This window comes from Athene noctua, chromosome 3 (genome assembly GCF_965140245.1).
Source record: "Athene noctua chromosome 3, bAthNoc1.hap1.1, whole genome shotgun sequence".
In the NCBI taxonomy this organism is placed as follows: domain Eukaryota; kingdom Metazoa; phylum Chordata; class Aves; order Strigiformes; family Strigidae; genus Athene; species Athene noctua.
In genome coordinates, this window is record NC_134039.1 from 37,010,110 (window position 1) to 37,037,777 (window position 27,668).

General features: G+C 41.9%; 1 protein-coding gene across 1 annotated transcript; it reads left to right on the forward strand.

The window, feature by feature from the left end:
• Window positions 1-5,647: 5,647 nt before the first annotated feature.
• Window positions 5,648-26,909, forward strand: UBE2N (ubiquitin conjugating enzyme E2 N). The gene is made up of 4 exons (XM_074902748.1): window positions 5,648-5,871; window positions 24,016-24,262; window positions 24,439-24,579; window positions 25,238-26,909. The coding sequence occupies exons 1-4, from the start codon at window positions 5,842-5,844 to the stop codon at window positions 25,276-25,278; spliced, it is 459 nt and encodes a 152-aa protein (XP_074758849.1). The 5' UTR covers window positions 5,648-5,841; the 3' UTR covers window positions 25,279-26,909.
• The last annotated feature ends 759 nt before the right edge of the window (window positions 26,910-27,668 follow it).

The window sequence follows — 27,668 nt, forward strand, 5'->3', positions numbered from 1 at the left end:
CAGACAGTCCGCTTCTCACACCCTCAGATATGGGTTCCTGTCCCCTTTCTCATGCCAGACCTACACAGCTGTGTGACAGCCTCTGGTTCACATCAGTTCACTGCTGATGAAGGAACTATTCGCACTTTTGATCAGCTTGTCTTCCGGGAGATCATGATGTGAGTTGAGGGAGCAGCAGTGTGTGGCAGAAGAGGAGGGCAGGAGCCCTCTTTAGCAGCAATGCAAATACAAAGTGGTGTAACCCTGACATGAAACTACACCCTAAATAACCACCATGGAGGCACGTTTTGGTGAAGCCAGGCTATACAAATGAACTCTCATTTAAACGGGGACTACAGGTGATACTAGTCTTACTGAACACTGTACATAAATTTTCTCTGAAATGTAAATAAAAGTGTTGCTTTATAAAAACCAATCAGCAGCAACTGTAGCATGACAAGATCTCTTTTCTAAAATGAAACTGCATTTTCAGGTGCTCTGAACTCAGAAGCAGAGCATCAGGGAGCAGCAAGGGTGGCACTGCTCCCTCAGGGTGGGTGAGCCGGGAGCCAAGGGTACCCCAAGGTGAGCTGAGTGGTAACCCCACCAACGGAGCGCAGTCCCACTGTGCCAGAGGCAGTGAGCAGAGCAGGTTCGTTACTGCAGTGGGGCCTACCAGTGGTCCAGCATCACTGGGAAGGACATGGTAACAGGCCTGGTCTGAGGCTGGTCCAGGAGCCCCCAACAGCCAGGTAGGCACAGCTGAGATGTAGCTCAGGAAGGAAACCCAGACCCATCAGAGGGTGAGGGTGGAGGCTCCTGTTGAGGCCAACACAGCAATTAAGGTCTATTTTTGCACTCAGTGCCCTGACACAAAGCTGTGGAGTCAAAACAGCATCTAACTAAGCCTCTACTGATCTAAGGGCAGTACAATCACCAAGAGTCCTGTCTGATATCCTTGAACTGTTTGCCAGCATGTATCTGACAAAATACAGGCATATAATATGTCCAGATTTCATCACATTCTGCCTGAGGTGCAGGGTTTATTTTGGGATATTAAGGGAGCAAACAGCAATCGCCAGTGCTAAGAGAGCATCAAACAGAACTCCAGGAAATGAGTCTACTGAAAAATTTAAACTTCATTTAAACAAAAAAGCAATCTAAATGACTTCCAAACACATAACATTTTAATCTTTCATCTTAGCAAAAGATTAGCAAAGGTTGAATCAGAGAGGGCAGCTGTCTAAATGAGGATGCATTACTTCATTAATTACAACACTCAGGATGAAAGCTTTTTTTTTTTCCCATTGAACCTTTATTTTACAAGCAAAAAAAAGAGATTGCTGAAACACTCTGCAAGTTTTGACAAACTACACACTTGGCACTATGGAAAGATAGTTTATTGGATCCACTTCTCTCCTTCTCTTGTCTCTGTCCCCTCTCCCATGACCTCCAAGAAACTTTTACATTTTTTAAGTGGTTTTAATGTCATTGTCATATGTTTCATGGTATTGTGATTTGTTTAATGATATGTGTGGCTTTGAAAAACTGTATGGATAAAGAATCCCTGTGCCACACTGCTCAAAAGAAATATTCTGGTAGAGAAGAATAAATACATTTTAGCAACAACCTTGAACTCCAAAGCAAGAGTGCTGAAGTACTATTCTACCCAGGGAAGCAGAAAGCAAAAGCATGTTAGCCTGGGTCACCCATGGTGCTTCTCCAAGGATGTCTTCCAAGACACATGCCAAATGGAGGATGTGCACACAGAGTGGTGCAGGCTGCAGTCCAGAATGCAGTTACAGTGGCAATAATGGCTCAGTGGATTATCCTGAAGGACGAGGGTGGACACTGCAAAGTCATTTGGTTGTGAAAGCACCTAGAAGATACAAGAACCTCCACGAGGTGTGGCTAGATTGAGGAGACAAAGCTCCCCTGGCATTTAGGTGTCTTTTTTATTCCAGCTCTGATTCAGGGGATTAAGTTGCCTCCTTTGGGAATTTGAGAATGCTATAAAAGAAGGACAATTTTTACTGTAGCTTCTCCTGGAAGATATCTCTTGGTACAGATGGAGTGCAGAGAAGCAAAGTCTAGAGTCAGTATTCTGGAGTAGCCAGTTTGGATGGCTTTTCCAGCATTTATATGTGTACTCGGGGATCTCTACAGCTGTCCTTGTAGGAGCTAGAATAACTTAGGGGAACAACCTAAATCTTTGTAGATATGACAACAGAGAACAATGGTTTTGTTCACTGCCATCTCCTGAGCAAGCGGACTTCAAAATCCTCTTCCTAAGAGGAGCCGGAAAGAGAGGTGTCATGAAAACTGCAACTTTCCCAAGATGTGGCGGGCCACTTGTTGAGCAACAAAAACTATCAAAGCATAATAGCTTGCCAAACTGACTTGCTGCAACTTCAGACTGAAGCAAGATTCCTGGTCTTGAAAGGGAACACAATGCAACATTCATAAGCATTTGCTTGAGCTAACTATGCTTCACTCTGTTGCATCTCACAGACATAGGGCAAGGTTCACAGAGCAGAAGTTTCAGTACTTTCAAGAAACTGAGTGGCATTTTACTCACATTAAGCCTAAAGGCATCTTTTGGCCCATGTTTTCTTTCACTTATGCCAGTCCTTTAATGGTCAGTATTCAGGGTGAAGAAAAACCAAAACAAGAAAGAGTAGGAGAAGGCAGAAACAAAGAAAACATAGTAATTCTTCAATCAGTGTAACAAAATACATCGGTTTTCAATTACTTTGGTCTTGAGGATATGGCTGAGTGAGAATTCTTTGATGTCTAATAAAGTGTTGGAGTCATGGAGTCTTTCTCCTAGTTTACCAGCAACATTTTTTTTTCTTCTGTCTTCCTATGTTCATAAAATTCACAAGGAATTGCTATCTTTCACAATGAATTGCTTCACCTCTCCAGCTGTATCTTCATATTTGTTTGATGCTGACAAGTGCATACAAGGGTTACTAGCAGGTGAAAAGACATCATTTGATTTAGGTACCATTTCTGATCTCGGTCCCTAAACTACCTATTGTATTATGTGAAATTTACACAACTTGGAGAGAACAATTTAAAAAATAACCTAAATATTTGTGTTCCTTCTACATATGTCAGTATACCTGCTCACTCAAAATGGAGGCTCCTAGTTATAACTAGATGTCATAGTAACAGGGTTACAAATATTTCAGTTATTCACAAAGTTTCAAGATTATATTTCCTCTTTTCACTGTCCTAATTTTTTCCTCCTGACCCTAAGCAAAGTTCACTGTAATGCTATTCCTCAAAAGCAGTTAGATTCTCTACCCCACATGAAAGCTGCTCAGTGGTAAACAATTATTTATATGCAGGTCAGTGCTGCATTGTGGTCGTCACTAAATGTTGTTAATTCATTTATATCAACCTCATGCCTCTCCCAAGTGACAGATTTGAGAAGGCACTATTGTATTTACACCTTGTAAAATTTACTGCAAAGTAAGCCTTCATTTATGAAGATCTGAGCACTAGAAATGGGCATTAAATACAGGCTCAAAATTCTTACAGTTGAACAAGGATTGCTTGAGACCAATTTTAGTACCACACGGCTTCTAAACCCCCCATATGAGCCCAGGCCTGAGGTTTACATTAGCCCACACAAAGAACATCTTGAATACTGTACTTTCTATATGGCCTATTTGTTCCTGCAGAGAGGTGGGAAGCTGTTCTATAGTCATTTTGGAAGAGGTTTCACATGTCTGTGTGTGATCTCACCTAGCAGAAAAAAAAACCAAACCCCAAACCCCAAATTAGCCAAGCAGAAAATCACCAAGACTGCTGCCACCAGAATCAGGTAATAAGATACTGTGCATCCTCAGGAAGGGAGCCCTAGCAGCCCAGATTATAATTGTTTATTCTAAGGCATGAGATGTGCTATAGATACTTCAATATCTGTGAAGCTAGGAAAAAAACAGGCTAACATCCAGCTGATAAAACACAGTATCTTATTATTTTTTCTCTTCCTTATAGCTTTTTTTTCTAGAGATTAGCATTTCACCTTTTTAGGTTAGATTGTAAATACTGTGAAGGTGCTGAGTATACAAAGGTATCTACGCAGTCTAGCTTAGTAGTAGCAACAGACTATAATAATTTAGTAAAAGTAAAAAATCTACAACTGAAGAATAGTTCTGTGTGTGACTAGCAAGATCCGATTTTGCTGAAGGACCACATCTAAAGATGGCCATTTCACATGTTAATGCATGCAAATGAACTCACACATCTCCACTGCAGAATGAGGGGGTGTTATTGATCATTGCTTTACGCCCCAATTCTGCAAATGCACTTCTCTTGGCGCATGTCACTTCATTTTTGATTTATCTGACTTCAGAGAAAGTTGTATCTGGAACATTAGGAGAGCAACTAAGCGCTTAAAGGGCTGAGGATGTACGCGAGAGTTCACAGAGATGATGGTTTTTTGTGGATTTACATTAAATTTGGAATTACCAGAGTATTCAACAGATGAGGATATCAAATAGCATAGAACAACCCTGTACTTGTTAGTTGCCTTCTCTAGTACCAATGACTTAGTGAGAAGGATAACTACATAAGTTTTTAGGAAGGATTGTGGGGAGGGTGAAGGAGAGAGGCACACCACTCCTCTGACACATGCTTCAAGTTATTGTAAACATTGTGTAATAATATAAATGCTTAAATTTGAAGATATAGAACATGTTTGTAGTACCTGTGATAGAGGTGTTTCAGCAATTACACCATCCAGATTTGCCAGTGTCAGAGAACTTTTTATTCCACCAGCGTGTACAGAAGTTACGTAATCTAGAAGACCCATTCTCAAACCAGGAGAAAACACTTGACAGGGAATCTTATGTACACAGGGTCCAATTCCTGGCTGTGCTGTGAAACTGCTTGTTAACCTGTGGCAAATTACTTCATCTTTCTGTGCTTTTACTTCCCATCAATAATGATGCACAGTGCTAGGTGTTACTATCACCGTGCAGCTGTAGTAGTGTCTAGGATGCTTGTGAGATAATTATACTCTAACTCCTACACTATTTCTCTTTCTGCTAAAAAAGGAGGTTCACTAACCAGGTGTTATTAAGACAACGATGTTCTACAGTATCTTTGTGACAGTGATACGCTGCCTAAGTCAGGAAACAGTACACATGTACCATTAAGGTGCATGGGACACACTGACCAAGTCTTAATTCTGTCAGTGTTGAGTGATGACCTCCCACACAATTATTACAATCAGGCTTCTCCTACTTCTGCAGATAACCACTGCGCATCGCGGAGTGGGTAAACCGGCAGGACGGTTAACCTCTGCCAGCTCGTACCGGGGGGACCGAGGAGGCCGCTGCCCCCGGGGCCTTGCCCGCTTCTCCCGCAGGACCCGGGAGAGCAAACGCCCCTCTCGGGCCGGCAGCCTAGCTGCCCTGGCCCGTTTTAGTTTGGGGCAGCCCGCCGGGCCGTGAAGGGAGACAGAGGGTTCGTCCCGTCACCCGCGGCCGGGGAGGCGCGGCACTAGGCAGAAGCCGGGGCGGGCGGCGGCGCGCCTCAGCCCTCCTGCCGCCTCAGGGACTCCCAGCCGGGTCCCCCCGCGGCACCCCCTCCGCCGCGCTCGTGCCCAGGGGCAGCGGAATTCCAGAGATCCCCTTTCAGCCGCGGGGGCAGGGCCCGGCTCCCGAAGGGCCCCGCGGCGAGGGGAGCGGCTGCGGCCGAGCGGCCTTCCCGCGGGCGGCGCGGCCTACGTTGCCCGGCGTCCCGCACCGAGGGCGGCGCCACCGGAAGCGCGGCGCGTACCACTTCCGGCTGTGCGCGAGCCCGGAGCGGAGGCGAGCCCGCGAGCCTGCACCCCGACGAGACAAGATGGCCGGGCTGCCCCGCAGGATCATCAAGGTACTCCCCCCTCCCCCTCCTACGCCGCCGCACCGCGCTCCGCGGGGGGGCCCGAGGGGCGGCCGGGCCGGGTCCTGCGCGGCGGGCAGGGCAGGGCAGGGCAGGGCCGGACCGGGCGCCGCTTCCGGTGCCCGGGAGCAGGGCCGCGCGGGGGCAGGGCCGCTCCTGGGCCTCCTCTTGCCGGGTGGGGGGCGGCCCACCGCCGGGCCCGGCCGCCACGGGAGCGAGTGGGGTGGCGGAGCCGCGCCGGGCCTGGTGTTCTCCCCCCGCTCCCGGTGTTCTCCCCCCCCTCCCGGTGTTTAGCCGCCCGCGGGGGCTCCTGGGCTTGGCGGTGACGCGTGCGGGCGGTGGGGAGCGGCGGGGCCCTCCTGGCGGGCTGGGGGCGGGAGCGGGTTGTCGCCTATCACGGTAACCACCGGGGCGGCGAAGGCGCCTCGTGGCCTCCGGCGCTGCCGTCCGGTGGGTGCCTGCGCGCCCCTCTCGGGGCCCGGAGCTTGGAAGGCACTGGGCGCACCCCCCGCCTTCTCCGCCGGCGGAGCAGCTCCTCGCCGGGGACACTCCGCAGACGGGCAGCGCGGCGCCCGGCCTGGGCCCGGCTCCTTAGCACAGCTCTCGCCGTGTTTGGGCCGGGGGCGCGCGGCGGTGGCGCGGTGCTCGCGTTTCTCCTCACTCTTGCTCGAGGAGCGACGAAACACAGCGAGTAGTTAAGCCTGGGCTTGAGCTGTACGTCGGGTGCATCCCGGTTACTACTACGTGTGCGCTGAGCTGTTGGCCCTTACGGTATTAGCGTGTTCGTGCTGGTGGATCAGTGTCTTGCCTCGACTTTAATTTCCCAAGCTTTGTAAGGGCTCTTAACTTCGGGGTACTTTCAACTGATCCTCTGAGTGCAATTTCAGCTTAAGACTTGAATGATTTGGAGTTACTCAACAGAGTTACAGGTAGCTGCACTGCAAGCTATCAGAAGATAGCTTAGTCCTGTAGCTAGCATGGATATTTGTGGTGGGCTGCTATCTCCCGCTCGATTTGCAGTGGTGTGAATTGAAACCCCCAAATTGGTGATCACTCCCTTTACAAAAATTATTAAGTAATTCCAATAAGTTTTGTTAGCCCTTATAAGAAATAACAGCACCGTTGTTATTTGTTGAAGTGAACAAATGTCACGAATCATTTATAATGCTGTGAAGCTCTTTTGGTTGAGCATGCAATGTTAGCAACCATTGTAAAACACCTGAGTGTAGAATATGTTAAATACCGAATAAAAAAGTAACATTTTTTCTCAAAAAAGTCAAGTTATCTAATAGGTGATAAGAGGATATGAGGTAAAAATAAGGCAGGGGTAGCTTTTGTCTTGTGTGAAACAGACTAAACTATGATTACTGCTCAGAACTGTAAGCAGTAAAAATAACAAAAGCAAATCTTACAGAATGAGTCTGACACTTATCCAGCTGCTTAGTGCACAGCATGCATGAATATATGTCAGGTGTGAGAGGAAACACTGATTCATAATACAGTGGAACTAACTGGTATTCATCACAGAGTTGTGGTAAGAGCTCAGTCATGAAGCTGGTGTCTCTGTTAAATTTTTTTAACAGCTCTTGACAGTTCCCCTGAATATGACCAAGAAGTACACTCCTTGATGCTTTTGGGGTTTTTTCATGCTTTGCTTGAAAAAACCTGGACAAGTCATTTAAAAGATGTATGATTGCATGGGAATGTTTCTTCTCCTGGAGAGGGGAGGTAGAGGACAGCAGAAGAGAGACCTATAAACTCCAGATTTCCTCTGGAGGATCCCCCTTAGACTTTTTTGCATTATTATCTATTGTAGGGTGGTGTGTGCAGTGGGTCATGTATTTCCACGTATGTGTTATAAGTTGTGTTCAGCTAGTCTAGAACTTTTAAATCTTGGATTGGCTGTGTTAGATGACCAGTTCTTTAGATCCTGTGCTGTGCATGTGTTAGGTTGCCAGATGTGCGTATGGTCCAGGACTTGAATCTGACTGGTTACTATAGCCTCAAAAATGTGCAAAGTCATATTTTGAAATATTGCAGCTGCAGAGGTGCAGACCTAGAAATATGCCTGCTTGAGTCTTCAGGAGTCTCGAGTGAGAATTGTTTTGACCTTTTCTATCCTTCCAATCTTGACGTTAAAGTTACATTTCCTATTGCTGGTTGCTTTAGAGGGGGCAGGGGGAGGAGTGAACTCTGCTGCTAGTGAGATCAGGAAAGGAAATGGAAGAGAGAGAGATAGGAAAAGAAAGAACTGAAGAAAGGTGAAATGATTCCAGTAACAAGAAGATCCAATATTTTATGCACAGTAATGTTTTATGATAAAGAAATGGCATGTTACTTTTAGGAAAAGACCTTCCTTTGATCCACATGCACCCTTTGTCTTGTCATCCGAGGGAGACCGTTGGTGGCTGATTGGGGATAGGAGTGCATATTTGGACTGTAATGAAGTGCAGAATGTAGCTAACCGCTCAAAATGCAGTTGGCATTCCCTGTCTTGACTGACTGCTGGCAGATGGGCTGGCTCTCAGGTTGACTAGTGGCCCTGTACTCAGCTTGCTGCTTTTCTATGTGCAGGCCATCATCTAGGCCATCATCTAGCCCAGTAGCTTTCCTCGTCTCAGCAGAGCACTCTATATTTCACATACTTTCCCTAATTCAATGAAAAGGTGACAGTACAGATGTTGCAAAGCAGTTGTTACGGAAGATACAGAATTACTCCTGTTTATTGTCCTCAGATTACTTAGAAACAGACTTTAAACAAGTGAGGGGAATGATCTGTAAGCTCAAGAGATGGCTTGCTTTACAGTTATGACAATGTTAGTTCATCACAAATGGTGAGTAGAAAATGATATAATTTTGAATCTTCAAAGATATAATTGGAAAACTTCCTATCTTGTGAATAGAGAAGAGGTATTTTTGTTTTCTTCAATAGTCCAAAACCAAGGGTCCTTTCTTACATAGATGTGTGTTTTTGCTGTAAACTTTTTTCTACTGCACAGTATTAAAAAGAGAGCCTTGGCAATATACACAACAAATAAGCACAGTGATTTTTACTTTTAAGCACTTATTACACCAGTTCTCTCCAGTGTTGCAAAGTCACGTAGCTCCAGTCGAGTAAGGAATTGAATTGCATCTGTGGGGTTGTTTGGTTTTTTTTTTGGCTGACATTCAAACCACCTTATTGCTGTGTTGAGTGCAGTTGGTATATCTGAATGGGATGGGCAATACTGCTTTTTGTCATCTTTTCCAATGTTTTTCTCTGCTGTTTTCACTTCTGCAGTGATCTCATCATTCATGATTTGATGTCTAGGTCTATGTGTTGACTGTGTAGCCAGTTGTTAGCAGTGCTTCTTTTACAATCGCTGCAGCTACTCATAAAGTAAACCACCTGAAGCAGTATTAGAGACTCCCTCAAATTTTTATTATTGGTTAATTTATGAGTGTTAGATTACTGAGGCTTTGCTCTCCTCCCCTGCATGGTACTGTGGTGCTGTCTGAGATATTCTTTCCTTGCTGTTTACTGTGAGAAGCTATTTCCACACTGTTCCTGCTTGCAGTATTTTTTGAGAATCTGGATAACACTTGGATTGCTGAGTTCTAAAATGCTACCTTAAAATGTAAAATTTCTGGGAGGTTTTATGGAGATTCTCATGTGTGTGGTGATAGGCACCTAGATGCTTTATATATTTTTTAAAAATATAAATCAGGTATTCAGTCTGCAACTTCTGAAACTTTCTAGAAGTTCTTAAACAGTATTACTGGCAGCCAAGTTGAAGTTTGTCACTTTGTCTTGGAAGCTGTGGGCTTCTGAGGGATGGATATCTGTCTCTGTGAAAATTTAAGTCACGGTTACTTCTTGTTTTCTCTGATATTTCTGGCCATTATTTAATTGCTTGGATAAAAAATTTAAATAAAAAAGACTGGAATTAAACTTAATACCTTTGCGTGCTATTTTGCACTTGTTTGGGTCATGGTTAGACATAGAAAACAATACTTCTGGACAGTGCTCTTCCTTGGTATTTGTCAGAGAAGCTGTATCTTTGGTCTTTGTAATGTCTTTTTGTCCCTTGTATGGTGTTTGAATCTTGTGGCTAACTTCAAATTTGACAGAAGGGTGAAAATGTTGGGGATTTTCATAGGGGTTTTTTGTACTGTTTTTCTTAAAACCACCTTCCACCACCACCCAACAAATGTAGGAAGGTAATACCTATGTTAAATTGTGACCCTCATTGAGTCTTCTTGCCAGGTGACTAGTATAGCAAAGGCTGGCTGTGGTAGTGGAAGGGGAGTATAGGAGGGTTGTACAGGAAGCTGTTGGAAGCCTGAAGTTTGTCGGGACAGATCCTTTGAGAAGAGAGATGGCTCAGGCCCAGGGGATAAGACGACTTTCAAGTTAGACCAAGTTAACAGTTTTAAAAGGAAAACATGGGGTCTTAATAAAAGATCTTCAAGAGGACACTTGATAACTTTTCACAGCCTTTTCCTTTCAGAAGCTTTTGATAAACAGTAGAGAATAAAAACTGTAGAAAAAACCTCATAATCCAACTAGAGGCAAAAATCTTGTTTGGACCACTTTATTGTATAATACTTGAGCAACTTTGAGGTACAAACCTAAGGTACACTAAGCTTTCTAAGTATTGATGCTAACCTTTTTTTCTTGCTTTGCATGCAGTTGTTTTATGCTGTACTTGTCTGTTATGTTTACACAGCTTTCAGTATGTCATCAAAATTAGTTTTGTATAATAATACGAAAACCCACCACATTTTCATAGTTATATGTGACTGGTGGGTTAACAGTGAGAAGCAAGTGGCAGAGATGGCTGCTCTATCCCTCCTCTCCTCAGCTGGAGAGGGGAGAGAAAAATACGACAAAAGGCTTGTGGGTTGAGAACACAGAATCACAGAATGGTTTGGGTTGGAAGGGACCTTAAAGATCCTCTAGTTCCAAACTCACTGCTATGGTCAGGGACACCTTCCACTAGACCAGGTTGCTCAAAGCCTTGTCCAGCCTGGCCTTGAACACTTCCAGGGAGGGGACATCTACAATATCTCTGGGTAACCTGTTCTGGTGTCTCACCACCCTCTCAGTAAAGAATTTCTTCCTTATAGCTAATCTAAATTACCCTATTTCAGTTTAAAACTGTTACCACTCTTCCTATCGCTACATTCCCTGATAGAGTCCCTCCCTATCTTTCCTGTAGGCCCCCTTCAGGTACTGGAAGGCCTCTATAAGGTCTCCCTGGAGCATTTTCCAGGCTTAACAATCCCAACTCTCTCAGCCTGTCCTCATAAGGGAGGTGCTCCAGCCCCCTGATCATCTTCATGACCTTTCTCTGGACCCGCTCTAGCAGGTCCATGTCCTTCTTATGTTGGGGGCCTACAGCTGAATGCAGTACTCTTGGTGGGGTCTCACAAGAGTGGAGTAGATGGGGAGAATCATATCCCTCGACCTGCTGGCCACACTTCTCTTGATGTAGCCCAGGGTATGGTTGACTTTCTGGACTGCAAGTACACATTTCTGTCTCATAGTCAGTTTTTCATCCACCAACACCCTCAAGTCCTTCTCTGCAGGGCTGCTCTCAATCCACTCATCTCCCAGACTGTGTTTGTGCTTGGGGCTGCCTCGACCCATGTGCAGGACCTTGCACTTGGCCTTGCTGAACTTTGTGAGGTTTGCATGGGCCTGTCTCTCAAGTCTGTCCAGGTCCCTCTGGATGGCCCATCCCTTCCCTCCAGCGTGTCAGCTGCACCACACAACTTGGTGTTGTCAGTGAACTTGCCGAGGATCCCACTCAATCCCACTGTCCGTGTCACCAACAAAGATGTTGAACAGTGCTGGTCCCAACACTGACCCCTGAGGAATGCCACTCGTCATTGTTCTCCTCTTGGACATTGAGCCATTGACCACAACTCTCTGAGTGCAACCACCCAGCCAATTCCTTATCCAGTATGTGGTCCATCCATCAAATTCATGTCTCTCCAATTTAGAGACAAGGATGTCATGTGGGGCAGTGTCAAATGCTTTGCACAGATAAGGACAGGGAAATCACTCAGCAGTTACTGTCATGGCAAAACAGACTCAACTTGAAGTCAGTTTAATTTATTATCAATCAAAATCAGAGTAAGATGATGAGAAAATAAAAACTAAACCTTAAAACACCTTCTCCTTACCCTTCCCTTCTTCCCAGGCTCAGTTTCACACCCAATTTCTTTACCTCCTCCCTACCTGTGGCACAGAGGGACAGGGAGTGGGGGTTATGGTCAGTTGGTCACCTGTTGTTTCTGCTGCTCCTTCTTCCTTGGGGGGAGAACTCCTCACACTCTTCCCCTGTTCCAGTGTGGGGCCCCTCCCATGGGAGACAGTCCTCCACAAACTTCTCCAACCTGAGTCCTTCCCATCGATTGCAGTTTTTCATGAACTGCTCCAGTGTGGGTCCCTTCCATGGGCTGCAGCTCTTCAGGAACAGATTTCCAGTGTGGGTCCCCTGTGGGCTCACAAGTCCTGCCAGGAGCCTGCTCCAGCATGGGTTTCCCACAGGGTCACAGCCTCCTTCAGACACATCCACCTGGTCTTGACATGGGCTCCTCCACAGGCTGCAGGTGGATACCTGCTTCACTGTTAACCTCCATGAGCTGCAGGGCACAGCCTGCCTCACCAGGGTCTCCACCACAGGCTGCAGGGGGAATCCCTGCTCCAGCACCCGAGCACCTTCTCCTCCTTCTCTTTCTTCACAGACCTTGTTGTCTGCAGAGTTGTTCCTCTTGCATATTTTCCTCTGTCTCTAGCTGCAATTGCTCTCCCACATCATCCCCCCTGCCTCTTTCTTAAATAGGTTATCACAGAGGGGCTACCACTCTTGCTGATTAGCTTGGCCAGTGATGTATCTCTCTTTGAGCCAGCTGACATTGGCCCTGTCAGACATAGGGGAAGCTTCCAGCATCTGCTCATAGAAACCACCCCTGTAGCTCTGCTGCTACCAAAATCTTGCCATGTAAACCCCATCCGGATGGCATTTGGCCAGAAGTTCTGTATGAATTACTGTTTGCTTTAACTGTGTTTTGATAGTTGACTCTGCACTGTATATTAAGCAAGACTAATGCAAATGTGCTTCATCAGGATAACTGCAGGAATGGTTTACACAGCTTAGTGAATTTAGTTTAGCCTCACTTTACTATAGCTGGAGATGTACCATGAAAAGCTTGATCTGTGCTAGTACATAGATAATCCTCTAGAAATTTGCATAGGACCTTGGCTTCACAGTTCCAAAATCCTGTAATCTGCTGTGGAAAATTTGAGAGAAAGGTCGTTCTCAGGGGAGAATGATTCTGACCTTAAAAATGCCCCTTTTCGCATTACTTTTGTTTGGCAACAAGGTCATCTGCCAAGAATGGGTAGATTCTAGATTTTTTTTTTTTTCTGGGAAGGTGCTTTTACCTGGAGTACATTTGTCTTCATCTCACTGTAAGTGACTTTGCAGTGGTTAAAATCGTGCCGTGTTGGGAACGGGAGAACCACAAGTGAGTGAGAGAAGATTGTGAGTGATCCAGAATTCACGCTGCTTGCTTAGCAGAGTTGTGGTTTCAGGTTGCTGGATGGTTGTCCATAGATTGAGTACTAGTTAATGGTTTCTAAATCTACTGTTCTGTTCTTTTTTACAGCCGATGCCTTTGATATGTTGACACTCAGAACATTTTCTTGCCTTTTTTTGGGGGGGGGGGGTGGGGTGGGGTAGCAGGTTGCTAGGTTCAGTTGAGGCTGGTGATGGGGTCTGGTAACCTGCAGCGTAGTGTAAGCATTAGTGTAATGAGTCCAGGAAATGGAGGCGTGTGAGATGCTGACACTCAAGAGATTATATGGCAAGGAAGAGAAGAATTCATGTGGAGGCCAGCTACTGGAAACTACAAGTGCAACCTTCTATTTATGATGTTTGACCTTTGCTTTACAGTTTAATGGGCTTTATTGCTAACTCTTTTTTTCCTAAAAGGCAGACATTATTTTCAGAAGACTTTCTCCAGTGTAGTTGTTTTACAGTGATTGAAATCTCTCTGCCAATATGACATCTTAGGTAACCAATTTGTTTTCAGTAATGCTGGTAATAGCCAGTTCTTTACACAATTGTGGCTAATGAATTGTAGACCCCGTGCCAAAATGTGGTGTACTGTTATAAAAAGTTTTTGAGTTAACTCTTTGTGGTTTTCTGAGGCAGCCTTATCCCTTTATGTAGAAGACAGTTTTGACTGATATGTTTCACTTTCTCCTACTGACTCCCCCTCAAAAAATCAAAAACATGTATGTGGTTTACTTTCATGTGTGCAACTCATCAGTTCTTGGTGAAGGAAATCAGTGTGATCTTCCCTCTTATCCCAGTCTGACAGAACAGGAAAAAAATTGCCATTTGACAAGTAATAGCTTATCTGTGTGCCAGTATGCTGCTTTAAGATTTGCCCTATGCAGCTAAAACCTTTAGTTTTTATTTCATACCCCCAAATTAATGCAAACTACTGGATGTAGTTGGCAGATAACAGCACTGGTAGCTGGCAAGGATTTCCTGCAATCAGAATAAAAGTATGAAACAAATGTATGCTGTATGTAGTCTGAATTGAAATGCTAAAGTTGGTGTTGTACTGAGCCAGCACAAGGCATAAGAGTTACCACCTAGTTAAGTTAGATTAACCAGAAGTTCTAAAAGTGATTAGCCTGTGTGAGCAGCCTTACTGTATAAACAGATTTAGCCTGGCCTTTGCTGGCACAAAAATGTTTTGTGCTGCTGCGGTAAACTTGGACCAAGGGACTGATTTGGCTCAGAAGTCTACAAGTTAAGAAGTTATTTCTTAAGCCAAATTAGTTCTGTGATCTCATTTGTTGTTGTGACTTTGCAAATACTTGGGCTGATGAAAGAGGTGCATGGAACAGTGTCTGTACAAATTAGCACTGCTGCTGAGAAGTTAGGGCTTCCCATTCAGGCAAACCCTTGCATTTTGTGTGGAAGGGAAAGGAAAAGATGGAAGTAGTTACAGATGTGAGTTAAGTTGATCAAGAAAGATAGAATTGGGCTGCAATGGTGGGGGGAAAAGTGATTTGATTCAATTGTGAACTCGAACAACTGAAGCCAGTGAAGAATGAGATAAAGGACTTGCACTAATTTTTAGTCATTGAGAGTGGAACTTAGGTGTAATATGTGTTTGGGTTTTTTAAAAATCTTTTAGCTTTTTGCGATTGGTAGTGACTTTTCATCTGCTTTAGAAATCTTCTCAGAGGACTTGGCAGCGAGTGTCTGATCTCCCCTAGGAAGCAAATATTGAAGAGACTGAGTAATCAATTAAACTGAAAAATATCTCCTGTTCCTCATCACATCTTCTCCCACATAAATTGCTATGTGTGGTAGCATCCAAGTGATGTGTTACCATTTCAACTATAGCAGAAAATGGAGCTAGTGGCTTTCATTTTAAGTCCGTCATATCTTTTTCAAAAACTAATTTGCAGTATCATCTGCGGAGTCTACAACTGTCTGCCACATCCTCTCTAAAGGTGCTTTTGAATACAACAGTTCAAACATGTTTCAGATTGAAATTTACCTTGTGATTTATGCTGTAGTGGGTTGACCTTGGCCAGCTGCCGTCCCAGCCACTCTCTCACTCTCCCCGCCTCAATCAGGCAGGGGGAGAAAATAAGATGGAAAAAGCTCATGGGTTGAGACAAAGACAGGGAGATCACTTACTGATTACCATCACAGGCAAAACAGACTGGACTTGGGGAAAATTAATTCATTTATTGCCAAGTAAAATGGAGTTGGATGGTGAGAAACGAAGACAGAATTAAAACACCTTTGCCCCCCTTTTCCCACACTCAACTTCATTCCCGACTTCTCTACCTCTCCTTTCCCTGGTGGTTGCAGGGGGATGGGGATTGGAGGTTTGTGGTAAGTGTGTAACAGCTCCTCTCTGTTGTTTCCTCCTCCTCATGCTTTTCCCATGCTCCAGCATGGTTCTCTCCATGGGCTGCTGCAGTGAATGTCTGCTCCACTCTGTCCTCCATGGGCTACAGGGAATCTCTGCTCTGGTGCCTGGAGCACCTCCTCACCCTCCTTATCTGACCTTGGTGTTCACTCTAGTTTTGCTTACCTCACTTCCACTCTCCTGCCCCTTCTCACTCTTCTGTGTGATGTTTTCTATCCTTTCTTAAATACATTTTCCCACATGTTCCAGCAGCTTGGCTGATGGGCTCAGCTGTGCCCTGTGGCAGGTCTGTCGGAGCTGGCTGTGTCTGGCATGGCACAGCCCCTGGCCTCTTCTCTCAGAGGTCCCCCCTGGAGCTCCCCTACTGCCAACACCTTGACACTTACACCCTGTACCTATGCCTAGTCTGTTATGCAGTTAAATTAAATCATGCCAAGTACAAGTTTTATGTCCCAAAGAAGTGAATCAAGGTGATGTGTATTTCTTTCAATCTGGGTGCCTCTTTGAATATTGCCAGTAATTTTCTTTTAGGCCATTTTGGGACTATTCATTCAGTGTTGCATCCTATTTTTCCTTTTATAAATGGCCAAGGCTACTGAAGAAGCTTGTTTTGTAGCCAGCTATTTGGAGACTCTTGTTTATAGCACCTATGGAAGAAACATATCAAGAGATGTGCAGATTTCATTCATTTGTACTGGTGGAAGATGATTTTACCCAGCCAGTGCCAACTGTTCATTAGTTTCTGTTGGAAGTTACTGTCCTCTGCTAGATGACTAGATAGCAGAGTTTCTATGCTGTCAGTCAACATTTTTTAGGTTAAAGATCTAGTTAAGAGAACCCAGCTCACTTTTCCTGTGTTGAATTGGGAATGCTGACAGTATTTACTTTCTCAGTAGATTTGCAGGATGGTGATTTCTGGTAAGTGGACAGCAGTAAGCACTGGGAGTTGAGCTGTAAGATACAATTACTGTTACAGATTAAATCTTACTAAGACAAAGATATTCATCATCTGTCTTCCCAGATCTGTTCAGAATAAGGCCACCTAGAGTTAGTTGAACCTACAGGTAAAGGTGGATATTACCTACAGTTTTTCACTGTCTAAAGTAGATTGGAGAGGGCTTGTACCTTGTCTTGCCTGACAAATTTGTAGGGGTGTAACCTCCATCTTAGTAGGTGATGCTGAAGGTAAATTACTTGACTACTACATAGAGAATTGAGCGAGTAAATGTGCTGCTGAAAATACAAGGGAAGAGTCATTGCCCTGAGGCTTTGCATAAAGATGTGGAGTTGTGCCGTTTAAAATATTTTAACAGCTCTAAGACCTGCAATATTTTCTTTTTGTGTAAGAGGCCTTATTAATGTTTTCTGTTTTGAAGTTTCAGAATAATTTTATCATAGCTATGTTGACCTCTGAAAGTCTTAATGATGTTCTGTCTTTTTAAGGTACTAGCATAAAACTACTAGTCATAAGGATGCTTTTCTGTAGTCTCAACACTATAAAAGGTTGCTAGATAACTGTTCATAACAAGTAAGAAGATACATAGAGTCTTTGGTGTTAAAGGCTTTTATGGATGGATGAAGACTTTAATTTAGCAGTTTACTATCTGTTACTGAAATTAGCCCTGTTGGTAGTTGAGCATCTTTCTTTGGAATGAGGAGGTAGTTCCTTAATTTCCTTTTCAGGTTGGTTATGGAATGGTAATCTGTTATGCTAGTATCTCGGTGTGATTAACACTGTAGTCTCAATTATTTAAATCAGCCCTATCACCAAAAGGAGCAGTCTGTTCTCCCAACTTTCAGACAGCATGTGTTTGTACCCTTCTTTTTGTTGGCACAGCTGTCTGTGTGGACATGTGTTGAACTGCATCAGAACTCTTCTCCCATATTTTTTTCTTCCAGATTGGCTACATGCTATGTTTCACCATGAGGTTGAGAGACAGCTATACAGGCAAAAGTGAAGGTGCATACTAGGCTGAAGTAAAAACACAGCACAGCTTTTTTTCTTCCTTTCCCCAGTGGCTGCTCATTTATCAGTTTAAAATGTCAAGGCTTTGTAAGGTGTTGAGATTTCTCCAAACTCCTTTTGTTCTAATGGATTTTTTTGAGTTTCACCAGGTGATCTTACAGCTGAATTAAAGGACTGTGTAGAGCAAAAGACCATGTTGGATTCTGTCAAGAAGTGTATTCCTTCAATGATAACATCTCACTAAAAACTACTGTGTTTAACTTGTGGGTTAATATGCAGAATTTTTTACTTAAGGTAACTGTATAGCAGTAATATTGAATATGAAATAAGAAAACTGGGATGTTAGGAAACTGAGCATGCAGACAGCTGAATTACTAAGCAAAGCAAATTCAGCTGAAGATGTGGAGCTTGGATTTCTTCTTTGTGCTAGTTCATGCTGACTTTGCAAGCAAGCTTCTTTCTTAAATTCTGATGGCCTTCATAACGATAGCCTTAAAGTTCCCCTATTTTGTAGTGCGAGATACTGATTTGTTCTTAAGGTTTTTTAGCCACATCCCTTGGCAGGCAGTGTGAAATTTGTGGTGATAAATTATTGCCATAGTACAGGGAATGGAATTGCAATTACTTTTCTAAGCAAATAATATAGTACTCCTTTCTAAAAAAGGAAACTTTAAAAATTGTCTAATCCCATGCTACAGTTTCTTCCTTCACTACTGGAATGGTCTGTCAGAGAGGTGAAGTGTTAGAAATTTCAGTTCAGCTGCAGTGGCTCTGCTATGTAAGAAATCATGTTGGGGGGGGTGTTTGTGTTTGGGTGTGGGGTGTTTTTTTTTTGTTATTGTTGTTTTTTTGTGTGGTTTTTTTTTGTTTTGTTTTTTTGTTTTTCCAAATACTTGCATACATGGGTTTTCAGATTGTTATTTGCCAGTATGCCACTGTTTGATCCTGCCTTAGTCTGTTGATAGCAAGACTTCTGAAGTAGCTTTTTGTTTTCCAAAGAAGTAGCATGCAGAAATCTTTTTTTTGGTTGTTTTGACTGAGGCCTTGGCAGCTTGAGGCTTTTATAAACACTTCTGCAAGACAAAGTGATTAAAATAATAGTATATTTCTAATGGATTCCTTATTGTACACTTATTCATATTCCTAAGTGCTCTAACGATTGATTTTCGTGCTTGTCTGTATGGAAGCATCTTCTGGGTTGTTCCATTTGCTTTCTTAAAGAAGGGCTCGCTCTTTGTCTTTTTTTTTTTTTTTTTTCTTTCCCCTTTCCACTGGAAGCAGGATAACCAAGCAAAAGCTTAAAGAATAAAACATTACCCCCTGCAAATTGATCTCTTGTGTTTGTGTGGCTTCTCTCAGTCTTGGCAACCCGAAAAACCATCACAGCCACCTCCTAATCTGTTGGTGTCTTCTGAAGATCACAGCAAGCTGTCTTTCTGAGGGTTCTTGTCCTCACAGGTTACTGTAAAAACAGGTTGAAGGTTTCTCTTCCCCCTGGGGTACAATTAGTTTTCAATTTAATGTCTTCATAGAAGAATAGCTATGAAGAATGTTAGCTACACCATCTGTCCCATCTATATCATCTGTCACTCTGCTTCAGTCCACCTCTGTTAGTAAGAAAAGCTTTACTTTTGCTTGTCAAAACAGCTTCAGCATTTGTGTTTTTTAACCACTTAATTAAAACTAAGAAAAATGGAATTTTGTGAGGTGTAACCAGTTGTGAATGACAGTGTTGTGTGGAGTGGGGGTTTTTTGTTTTGTTTTGTTGTTTGTTTTTTTGAAGTACTGATTGGCATGTATCTTTTAGGGTTTATTGATTTTTCTTTAGTCAGTGGAAATTAACAACTTTGTTAGAATTGGAAAAAGTGCAGTAAAAGCAGGAGCGAGAAGAGATCTCTATCTAAAGACATTGCAGAGTATGAAGAACAGAAATAACTGCCTGTGGCAGCATGGGATACTTCATTAAGTTCTACAGAGCTCAAAATATGTTCTGAAATTTCTTCTGTGAAATTTAGTTTAGTGTGCAGAAGGAAAGCTAATAAACACTGTAAACTTCTGTTCTGGAACATGTTATTTGATGGAAAATTGTATTCCTATGAAGACAAAATTAACTGCTCTATTGTAAAAACATTTATTGTGAGCAGCAGAACTGTAAAACCTAGTTCTCTGTGAATTTGTTTTTCCTCTTTAGCATGTTAACATTTGGGTATCCCAGCTCTTTTTATCCTTATTGGCAGGGTTTTTTACCAGGCAAGAATAGTACATACTTGGTTGGAATAAAGTGGCCAAACAGCATGTAGTGTCAGAGTTCATGTGTTTCGCTTTGGTAGCACTGAGCTTGGTGTCTGTCTTAGCCACTGACAGCTTACAAAAAGTACAGAAGAGTTTAAATTGAACAGGGCAAGGGGTTCAGAGGCAGTTTTGGGGAGAAAGGGGGAAGTAACAGATTGCACAAAACTCACTTCCTCAGCTAAAAAACTGTTAGATTATGCCTGAAAAGATACTGGAAAGTGAAACATATTGCATATGTTTAATCTTTCTGATTAGTTAAAAATGTGGGAAATGAAGGTTTAATTAGAAATTTATTTATATTAACATGTTTGAGAGACCGTTTTTCATTGGGTAACCATCCTCTGGGGAGAAGAATACAAAATTAGAGAGTAAAATGAGCATGTAGTGGACTCAATCTACAAGGAAATGTTTAACATCTTGTGACTCTATTGTGGGTGATTTACAGGGTGGGGTTTTTTGTTCAGTCGGGTTGGAGTTGTTTGGGTTTGTTTGTTTTAAAATAATCTTTAAGCAGTTAAGTTTCCTGACCTGCTGCATAGTATTGCCCAGTTTACTGATAACTTTTTTTTTTTTCCAAATATAATTTATTTCTGCAAGTCTTGTGGCAAATCAAATTGATTTTAGCATTAGCATGTCTAACTGTCCATCTTACTGTAGAATGTGGAAGTCAAGTCCCTGAAACCACCTTAGAACTGGACCTTCTTGTATGTTTGAGCTTTTTATATGCTTAGACCTTAAAATGTAACTTTTTGATTCATTTCTCCTTTCTGTTCTTTTTTCCATGATTTTCCCCCAAATATATTGAAGATATTGTTATAAATTTCTTCATAATTAAAGGGCAAACCCCTTATTTACTGTCAGCATTTAATAGGTGGTATTGATGTACTTAAGTACAAACATTTATTGGGTTTTTTATGACATCTTTTTAGTGTGTTTCATAGTCTTAAGAAGCTTGCTTGTGTTACACTGTTTTTTAAAAAGGTGCCTTTTCTGAACCGAAGATGCTTTTCGGCTTCTGCGTGAAATGGTAGTGATGTATGTTCACAGTCACCACCTGTCATTTTCTGTGTGTATGTCAGAGTTTAGCCCAGTGCTTCCTCTTTTTGGCATGATGGCTGCATCAGAGCCTGATGGGTATGAAAGATGAGTATCAACCAATTCCCTCACATTTCTTGCAAATATTCCTCCTCATCTCTGGGAACAGCTTCAATTATGCAGATAGTGGTGGAGCTCCATGTACAGTGCAGGAAGTGAGGTGTGCTTGCTTAAAGCATTTTTCAACTGATATTAATGTTCCACAGGGGGCCTGTATGGGTTTGGAGTAGATGCAGCACTACTGTAGCTGTATGCAGCATAAATGCTTTCCTTTGCACTCCCCTTTTCTGTGGCATTTTATAGCAAGCTAACCACATCTGTGTAATGTAGAGGCATGAAGGGGTATCTGAACATGATGACACGCTGGCAGTGGTATAGCCCCTTCAGTATAATGTGGTACCTCAATTAAAAGAATCATTTTTCTCATACATGGGTGATCTCATTGTTTACTGACAAATGGTTTTTAGTGGCAGAATGTGCAGCTTGCAGCCAGGCGTTGCTCCCTCAGTTATGCTGGCAGGTAGAAGTGCTGATGCTGCTGCCAGAGAACCGCTGATTCTGGGTTATTTTAAGCCAGGATTGGCTGCCTGGTGTGGTTACAGTCAGCATACTGGCATAACTAGGGAGGCACTCTGGGGACCTGAGTGACTGAGTGGTGGCTAGGGACTGCTGAGATCAGCCCAGCTATTAAAATGTGTTACCCATAATATTAAAAAAACCCCACCCTAGAACCCAAAAAACAAGTTACTTTTGAGCATGCCCATAAGAACCAAAACCTCAGTTTGCCTGCTAGCACGTATCTGGCAAAGTCCAAGCAGTAGCAGCTGCGAAGAAGTTTAAAAATCGAGTCTTTAAGTTCTTTCTTTTTAAATTTCAAGTTGGCTCGCTGTATTAGTTTGTATTTGGCATAAAACACTGTTTTCTCTGCCAAAACTGTCAAACTGTGATAAGTATATGGTCCTTCATAGGTGGAAATCCAAACTGTCCCATTTACCTGCAGCAGCACTCATAGTGAAAACTTGCTGAAAAGAACTGAGAATGTTTTATGAATTTACAGGGATAATCTGTAGTTTCTTACTGACTTTCATACCACTGAACTAAGAATTACTGTAAAATAGTCAGATAATACAATTTCTGAGCACGTTATAAATTTATGTGTATCACTTAAAATATACTTGCATAAGTGAGTGTAGACGGCTCTAAGAAGCTTGGATGGCCTTCTGGTAAGGTGTATAAGTGGCATTGGCAGCTAATGCCTATGCAGATAAGTAGGCAGTACATAGTCACAACAAGGAATTAGACCAGATAAATTTATTTTTATGTTTGTGTATGTACATAGTAATAACTTCAATATTATGATTTGTAGGACCTTGACATTTTTGAGGTGAGAAGCTGGATTTTGGCATTAATTACTATGACAACTTCTTCGGAAAAAAATAATCAAAAATATAATATAAATCGAGGTTTTATTTAACTGCAGCAGGAGAGTTATATCACTCAAATGCTGTGTAAATTTATTTCTACAAAATGCCAGTAACAGTCCATTTATGTTTGAGGAATGTATGAAGCCAAGTAGAGGTAATCTGTCTATTTTATGCTTGTATTAGTGCTGTTGTAGATGCACAGAATAAATATGCTATAAAACTAGAATAATAAATTAATATTACACCTACCAGTTGCCATTTTTTGTCAGTATAAACAAGATAATTTTTCTTTGTGAAAGCCAACACAGAAGGGTGTTAAATAATTTCACTGTCCGTAGTAAAAACAAGCAAGAGGAAAAGCAGGAAATGGCACTAAAATTACCTGAGGAAAGGAAGCTTCTGCAGGACTTCTTGTCCCTGCCTAATGTCCTTTTGCCTGTTTTGGCCTCGGGTCCTTTTTTATAAGAAGGAACAGAATGGTGCCTGTAAGACTTGTGAAGGCTGGCAGCAGAGAAGAGGGAAAGATGTACAAGACTTGGTTGGTCTGTGTGCTCAGTGCATTAGTGGGATGGATGGTCAGAACGTAGGCAGTGCTTAGCTGTGGTCACAGCGTGGTGCCTGAGGTAGGGTTGGTGCTGTAGGCAGAAGAGTTGAGCAACAGAGAATACAAATCTCTGTAGGAAACCAGGCTTTCCTAATTTTGCTGCTTACAGAACAACTTGCCTGTCTCCTACTGTTTGTTAGGGTGTTGTTAAACATGGTTATACATAGGCTGAAAGTGCTCACACTAAAGCTATTTATGCATATATATATATATATGTGTGTGTAAATATATAAAACATCCTTAAAAATGCCTTTAGTGTTTTAGTAGAGTAGTACTTTAAATTCTTTGAAGTTGGATCTGTTTCCAGTACAAATGTTCATCTTAATAAACCAGTCCACTCTAGTTAGAGTAAACTTTTGAATGTTTCTGTGAGTGAGTAACCCCTTTGACTTTTCACTTATGGGATTTTCTGTTTAAAGTGGGAAATGCTTTTGGTATTTTCATGGTGGTATTCTTGAAATTGCTTTTAAGTATATATATATTTAAAAAAAAACCAGCTTGGCAGTAGTTTAATTGAAAATTAAGAAATTTGAAGACAGCTTAATTGTTATCTATTACCTTGCACTATAGAAGCACACACTGTTACAGCAGTTCAGGGATCTGAAAGGAGATGCATACCAGTTTACCACATCCTCATCATCTTTTTGCAGTTGTTCTTTAAGTTACCTGTCTAACATTGTTTATGAAGATGTAGGCAAATAGCTCGTAATGAATACTTGTAGTTTTTAAAATAATTTGTACGGGTTGTTTTTATTTTAAATGGATTGTATTTGTTACATTGCCTTTTCTTCTTCTAGGAAACCCAGCGCTTGCTGGCAGAGCCGGTCCCTGGGATAAAAGCAGAGCCAGATGAAAGCAACGCACGTTATTTTCATGTGGTCATTGCAGGTCCACAGGATTCCCCCTTTGAGGGTGGGACATTTAAACTTGAACTATTCCTTCCAGAAGAATATCCAATGGCAGCTCCTAAAGTACGTTTCATGACCAAAATTTATCATCCTAATGTAGACAAGCTGGGAAGAATATGTTTAGATATTTTGAAAGGTAAGTGCTACCTTGTTTTCTTTCTTTTGATCTTTCTAAGTATGGAAACTTGACCCTAAAAAGAGATTTAATTTGTTTAAAGAATACATTATTCTTTAATCTGGGAGAAGAAAACTTGCTGTTTCGGTAGACTCTGGTGAATCTGGTGTTTCATACTGCTGTAAATGTCTCTTCAGATAAATGGTCCCCAGCTTTGCAGATTCGTACAGTTCTGCTATCAATCCAGGCTTTGTTAAGCGCTCCCAATCCAGATGATCCACTAGCAAATGATGTAGCTGAGCAATGGAAGACCAATGAAGCCCAAGCCATAGAAACAGGTGATGTATATTACCCTTCTGTTTTCCAGTTTTAGGATGTAGCTGATCACTAATTGATTGGGGGATATGAACCCTGACCTCTTCTTTTTCTTTTTTCTTTTTTCTTTTTTTTTTTTTTTTTAATGTCTGCAACTTGCAGAAACAATTGTTGCATACAGTCATAGTCCAAATACCCTGAATGTGCCTGCAGTGGTCTGTTTTCAAGTCTGTGAGGCTTGCTAGAAGAAAAGCTCACTTGATCTGTTTTATCTTGAGTTTTCATGTTCCTGCATTGCATGCATGTCTAATTTAGAGGTAAACTGATTTGTGGTGAATGAAAAGAACACACTATTTCTTAAGCTTTAAAGGAAAAACAGCAGATTATCTGGTTTCAGAAAGCACATCTCTTCCATACCTGCTTCTGCAGGCTGTAGTGGGTTGAAAGAATAGCTGCATTGTGCTTCTTCACTCTTGGATCCACTGTAGTCAGGCCACTTCTATAATACACAGAAGTTTACTTCTTGCTGGAGTTCAAAATTGCACTTAATCTCAGAATTGCTATATTTTGTGTACTTGCAGCAGTGGTATAAAAGCTAATTTAAAAAATAAATATTTAAAGTTACTTTAATAAAGCTTGAAAAATACATCCTTTCTTTAATGTGTTTCTCTTTCTTTACAGCCAGAGCATGGACTAGGCTATATGCCATGAATAATATTTAAATGCGCTTTGAACATCAAGTGTGCATCACTTCTCCTGTTCTGCCAAGACCTCTTCCTTTTTTGTTTGCATTTAATGGACACAGTCTTAGAAACATTACAGAATAAAAGCCCAGACATCTTCAGTCCTTTGGTGATTAAATGCACATTAGCAAATCTGTGTCTTGTCCTAATTCACTATTGTACCGCATGAGCAGAGGCTAGAAGTATCATCTGGATTGTTGTGAAATTGTTTGAAAGCAGCAGCACATCTCTGCTTTTAATCATTTTTCCTGTCATGGTTTAAGTATAAGCACTGTGAATGAAGGTAGGCAGGGTTAGCTGCGGGGCTTCTTGTTTTAATTTTGTGGGCTCCTCCTCCCTTTTGATGGTGATGCTAATTCCATTGGTAAAAGCAGCTAACCAGTTATACTTTAGAATATACCCTCTAGCCCAGTCTAACTTAGATGCTGTAGACGGACAAGCTTCATTGTTTGAACAAAAAATGGGAACATTAAACATCCATCACCTTCACTAATAATATTGTGATTCTGCTGTCAAGTGTAGAAAAATCCCTCCAAGAAAAAGCTTGTGACCATTTTGTATGGCTTGTCTGGAAAATCTCCTGTAAATCTTATGTTTTAGTAAAATATTTTTTGTTATTCTACTTTGCCTTTGTACAGTTTATTTTGCTGTGTTTTCATTTCTCTAATGTGACAATCGTATTTAAAAAAATTGAAACAAGAATTGACAATTTGCCTTTACCAGTCTGACAGATTAAATGGTAAAGAGGTGGAATTCACAAGATTTTTTTTTTTGCTTCTGTTTGCTGACTTATTTTATTAGCTTTTGTTATGTGGGTGACCTTACCTGGACAATTTAATGTTAAAGTGCATTTGGAGTGACTTTCAGAAACAAGTCTCTGATGTAACCATTGTAACCATAAGTTCAGTAGTGCATTGATATGCATTTTCATGGAAATAACCATAATCAAGTAGGAGGTTGAAAGCGAATGACAGCACTAATTATGAGTATCTGTGTAACTTCTCTTTGCTGATTGCCATCAGATGTTAGGCTACACAGTTTTCTAACTTCTTTAATTCCTGCCCTCTATTAACATGAAATACCAGTGTGTAGAACCACTGTTACAGCCAGCTTGTGTATCGACTGGTTTGCGTAACCACTTAGAGCTAGCGCCTCATACCGCTGGTTTTCTCTCATTAAGCTGCTTGCTTGAGCAACCAGTCTGCTTAAATAGCAACAAAGCTTCTTTATTGAAGAATATCTTGTCTGGGAGTCCAGCATCTTTTCTGGGAACCCATGTTATTGCTTCCGTTAATTTCTTGTATCTCTATTCTCCTTTTCCCAAGCCCTTTCCCTCACAAAAAAAAAAAAAAAAAAAAAAAAGGAGAAAAAAAAAGCTCAAAAGCTTTTGTCAAGGCTGACTTGAAGTGTATAAATGACAGCTTGTAGTGGTTGAAGTAGGAAGTATTTTGTCATGCAATTCAGGGGTATGGTTGTGTAGTCTATTGGTATTCTCTCTCTTTCACCTCTTCTTACTCTAGTGTCATCTGAAATTTCTATAGAATGTGGTGTATTTATTGTGCTCTTATGTAAGATGAAGAATATCTATTAAAACTACGTTTTCCAACAGACAGTGCTTTCAGTGGTTAGTAATGGTATTGTCCCTAAAGGTACTCTGTAACATGGTTGAAGCTTGGTTCAGAATTCAACTTTTTCACCAGACTGAGCTGTTAAAAAATAAAACTGTTTTAAAAGTAGTTTCTCTGAATGTAAGACAAAGATGCATTTAGGGCTTGTAACAAATCGTTTGTTCTCTAGAGTGGGTAAGTGCCATTAACCCTGCCTTCTTGTTACAAATGAGCATGTGTTTGCATTTAGCTGGCATACATCCTGTGTGTGCTATTAACGCGGGCAACTTTTGTGGCAGGCAGCTGAGAATGTGAGCTGTGTGATAGACCCTGGATTCACTTCACCTACCTCTTAAAGCTTCACCTTACACTACATATACAGCTTTTTCTCAGCTCTGTCTCTAGTCCAAGGATGAGTGGCACCACCCGAGGACAGTCAGACCCACCCAAGCACCCCCTTTAAAAGTGGCTCTCCCTTTTTTTCTGTAGAGAAACTGGATCTGAATTGGCACTTACACAATTTAACTTCAAACAAGGTGGGATGACTCCAGACCCAAGGTCATTTAGCAGATGCCTAGGTGTTTGTACGTTCAAGGCTTCAAACTCAGCTAGAGTTGGCAGCCAAGCCAAGGATGTAATTAAAACTTAGTAGTTCTTGATGGAATATATTAATATATTAATAGAAAAAAAATCCTCTGCCTCCATTTGCTAGTGACTGAATAAAGTGGATTATAGAACTGTTTGAGTACACAGTAGCCAGTA

Excerpts from the sequence above, each read along its gene's own strand:
- UBE2N (XM_074902748.1), top strand. The coding sequence starts at position 5,842 with ATGGCCGGGCTGCCCCGCAGGATCATCAAG. Across the intron at positions 5,872-24,015 it reads TGCCCCGCAGGATCATCAAG|GAAACCCAGCGCTTGCTGGC; the intron begins GTACTCCCCCCT and ends TTCTTCTTCTAG. Across the intron at positions 24,580-25,237 it reads AGCCCAAGCCATAGAAACAG|CCAGAGCATGGACTAGGCTA; the intron begins GTGATGTATATT and ends CTTTCTTTACAG.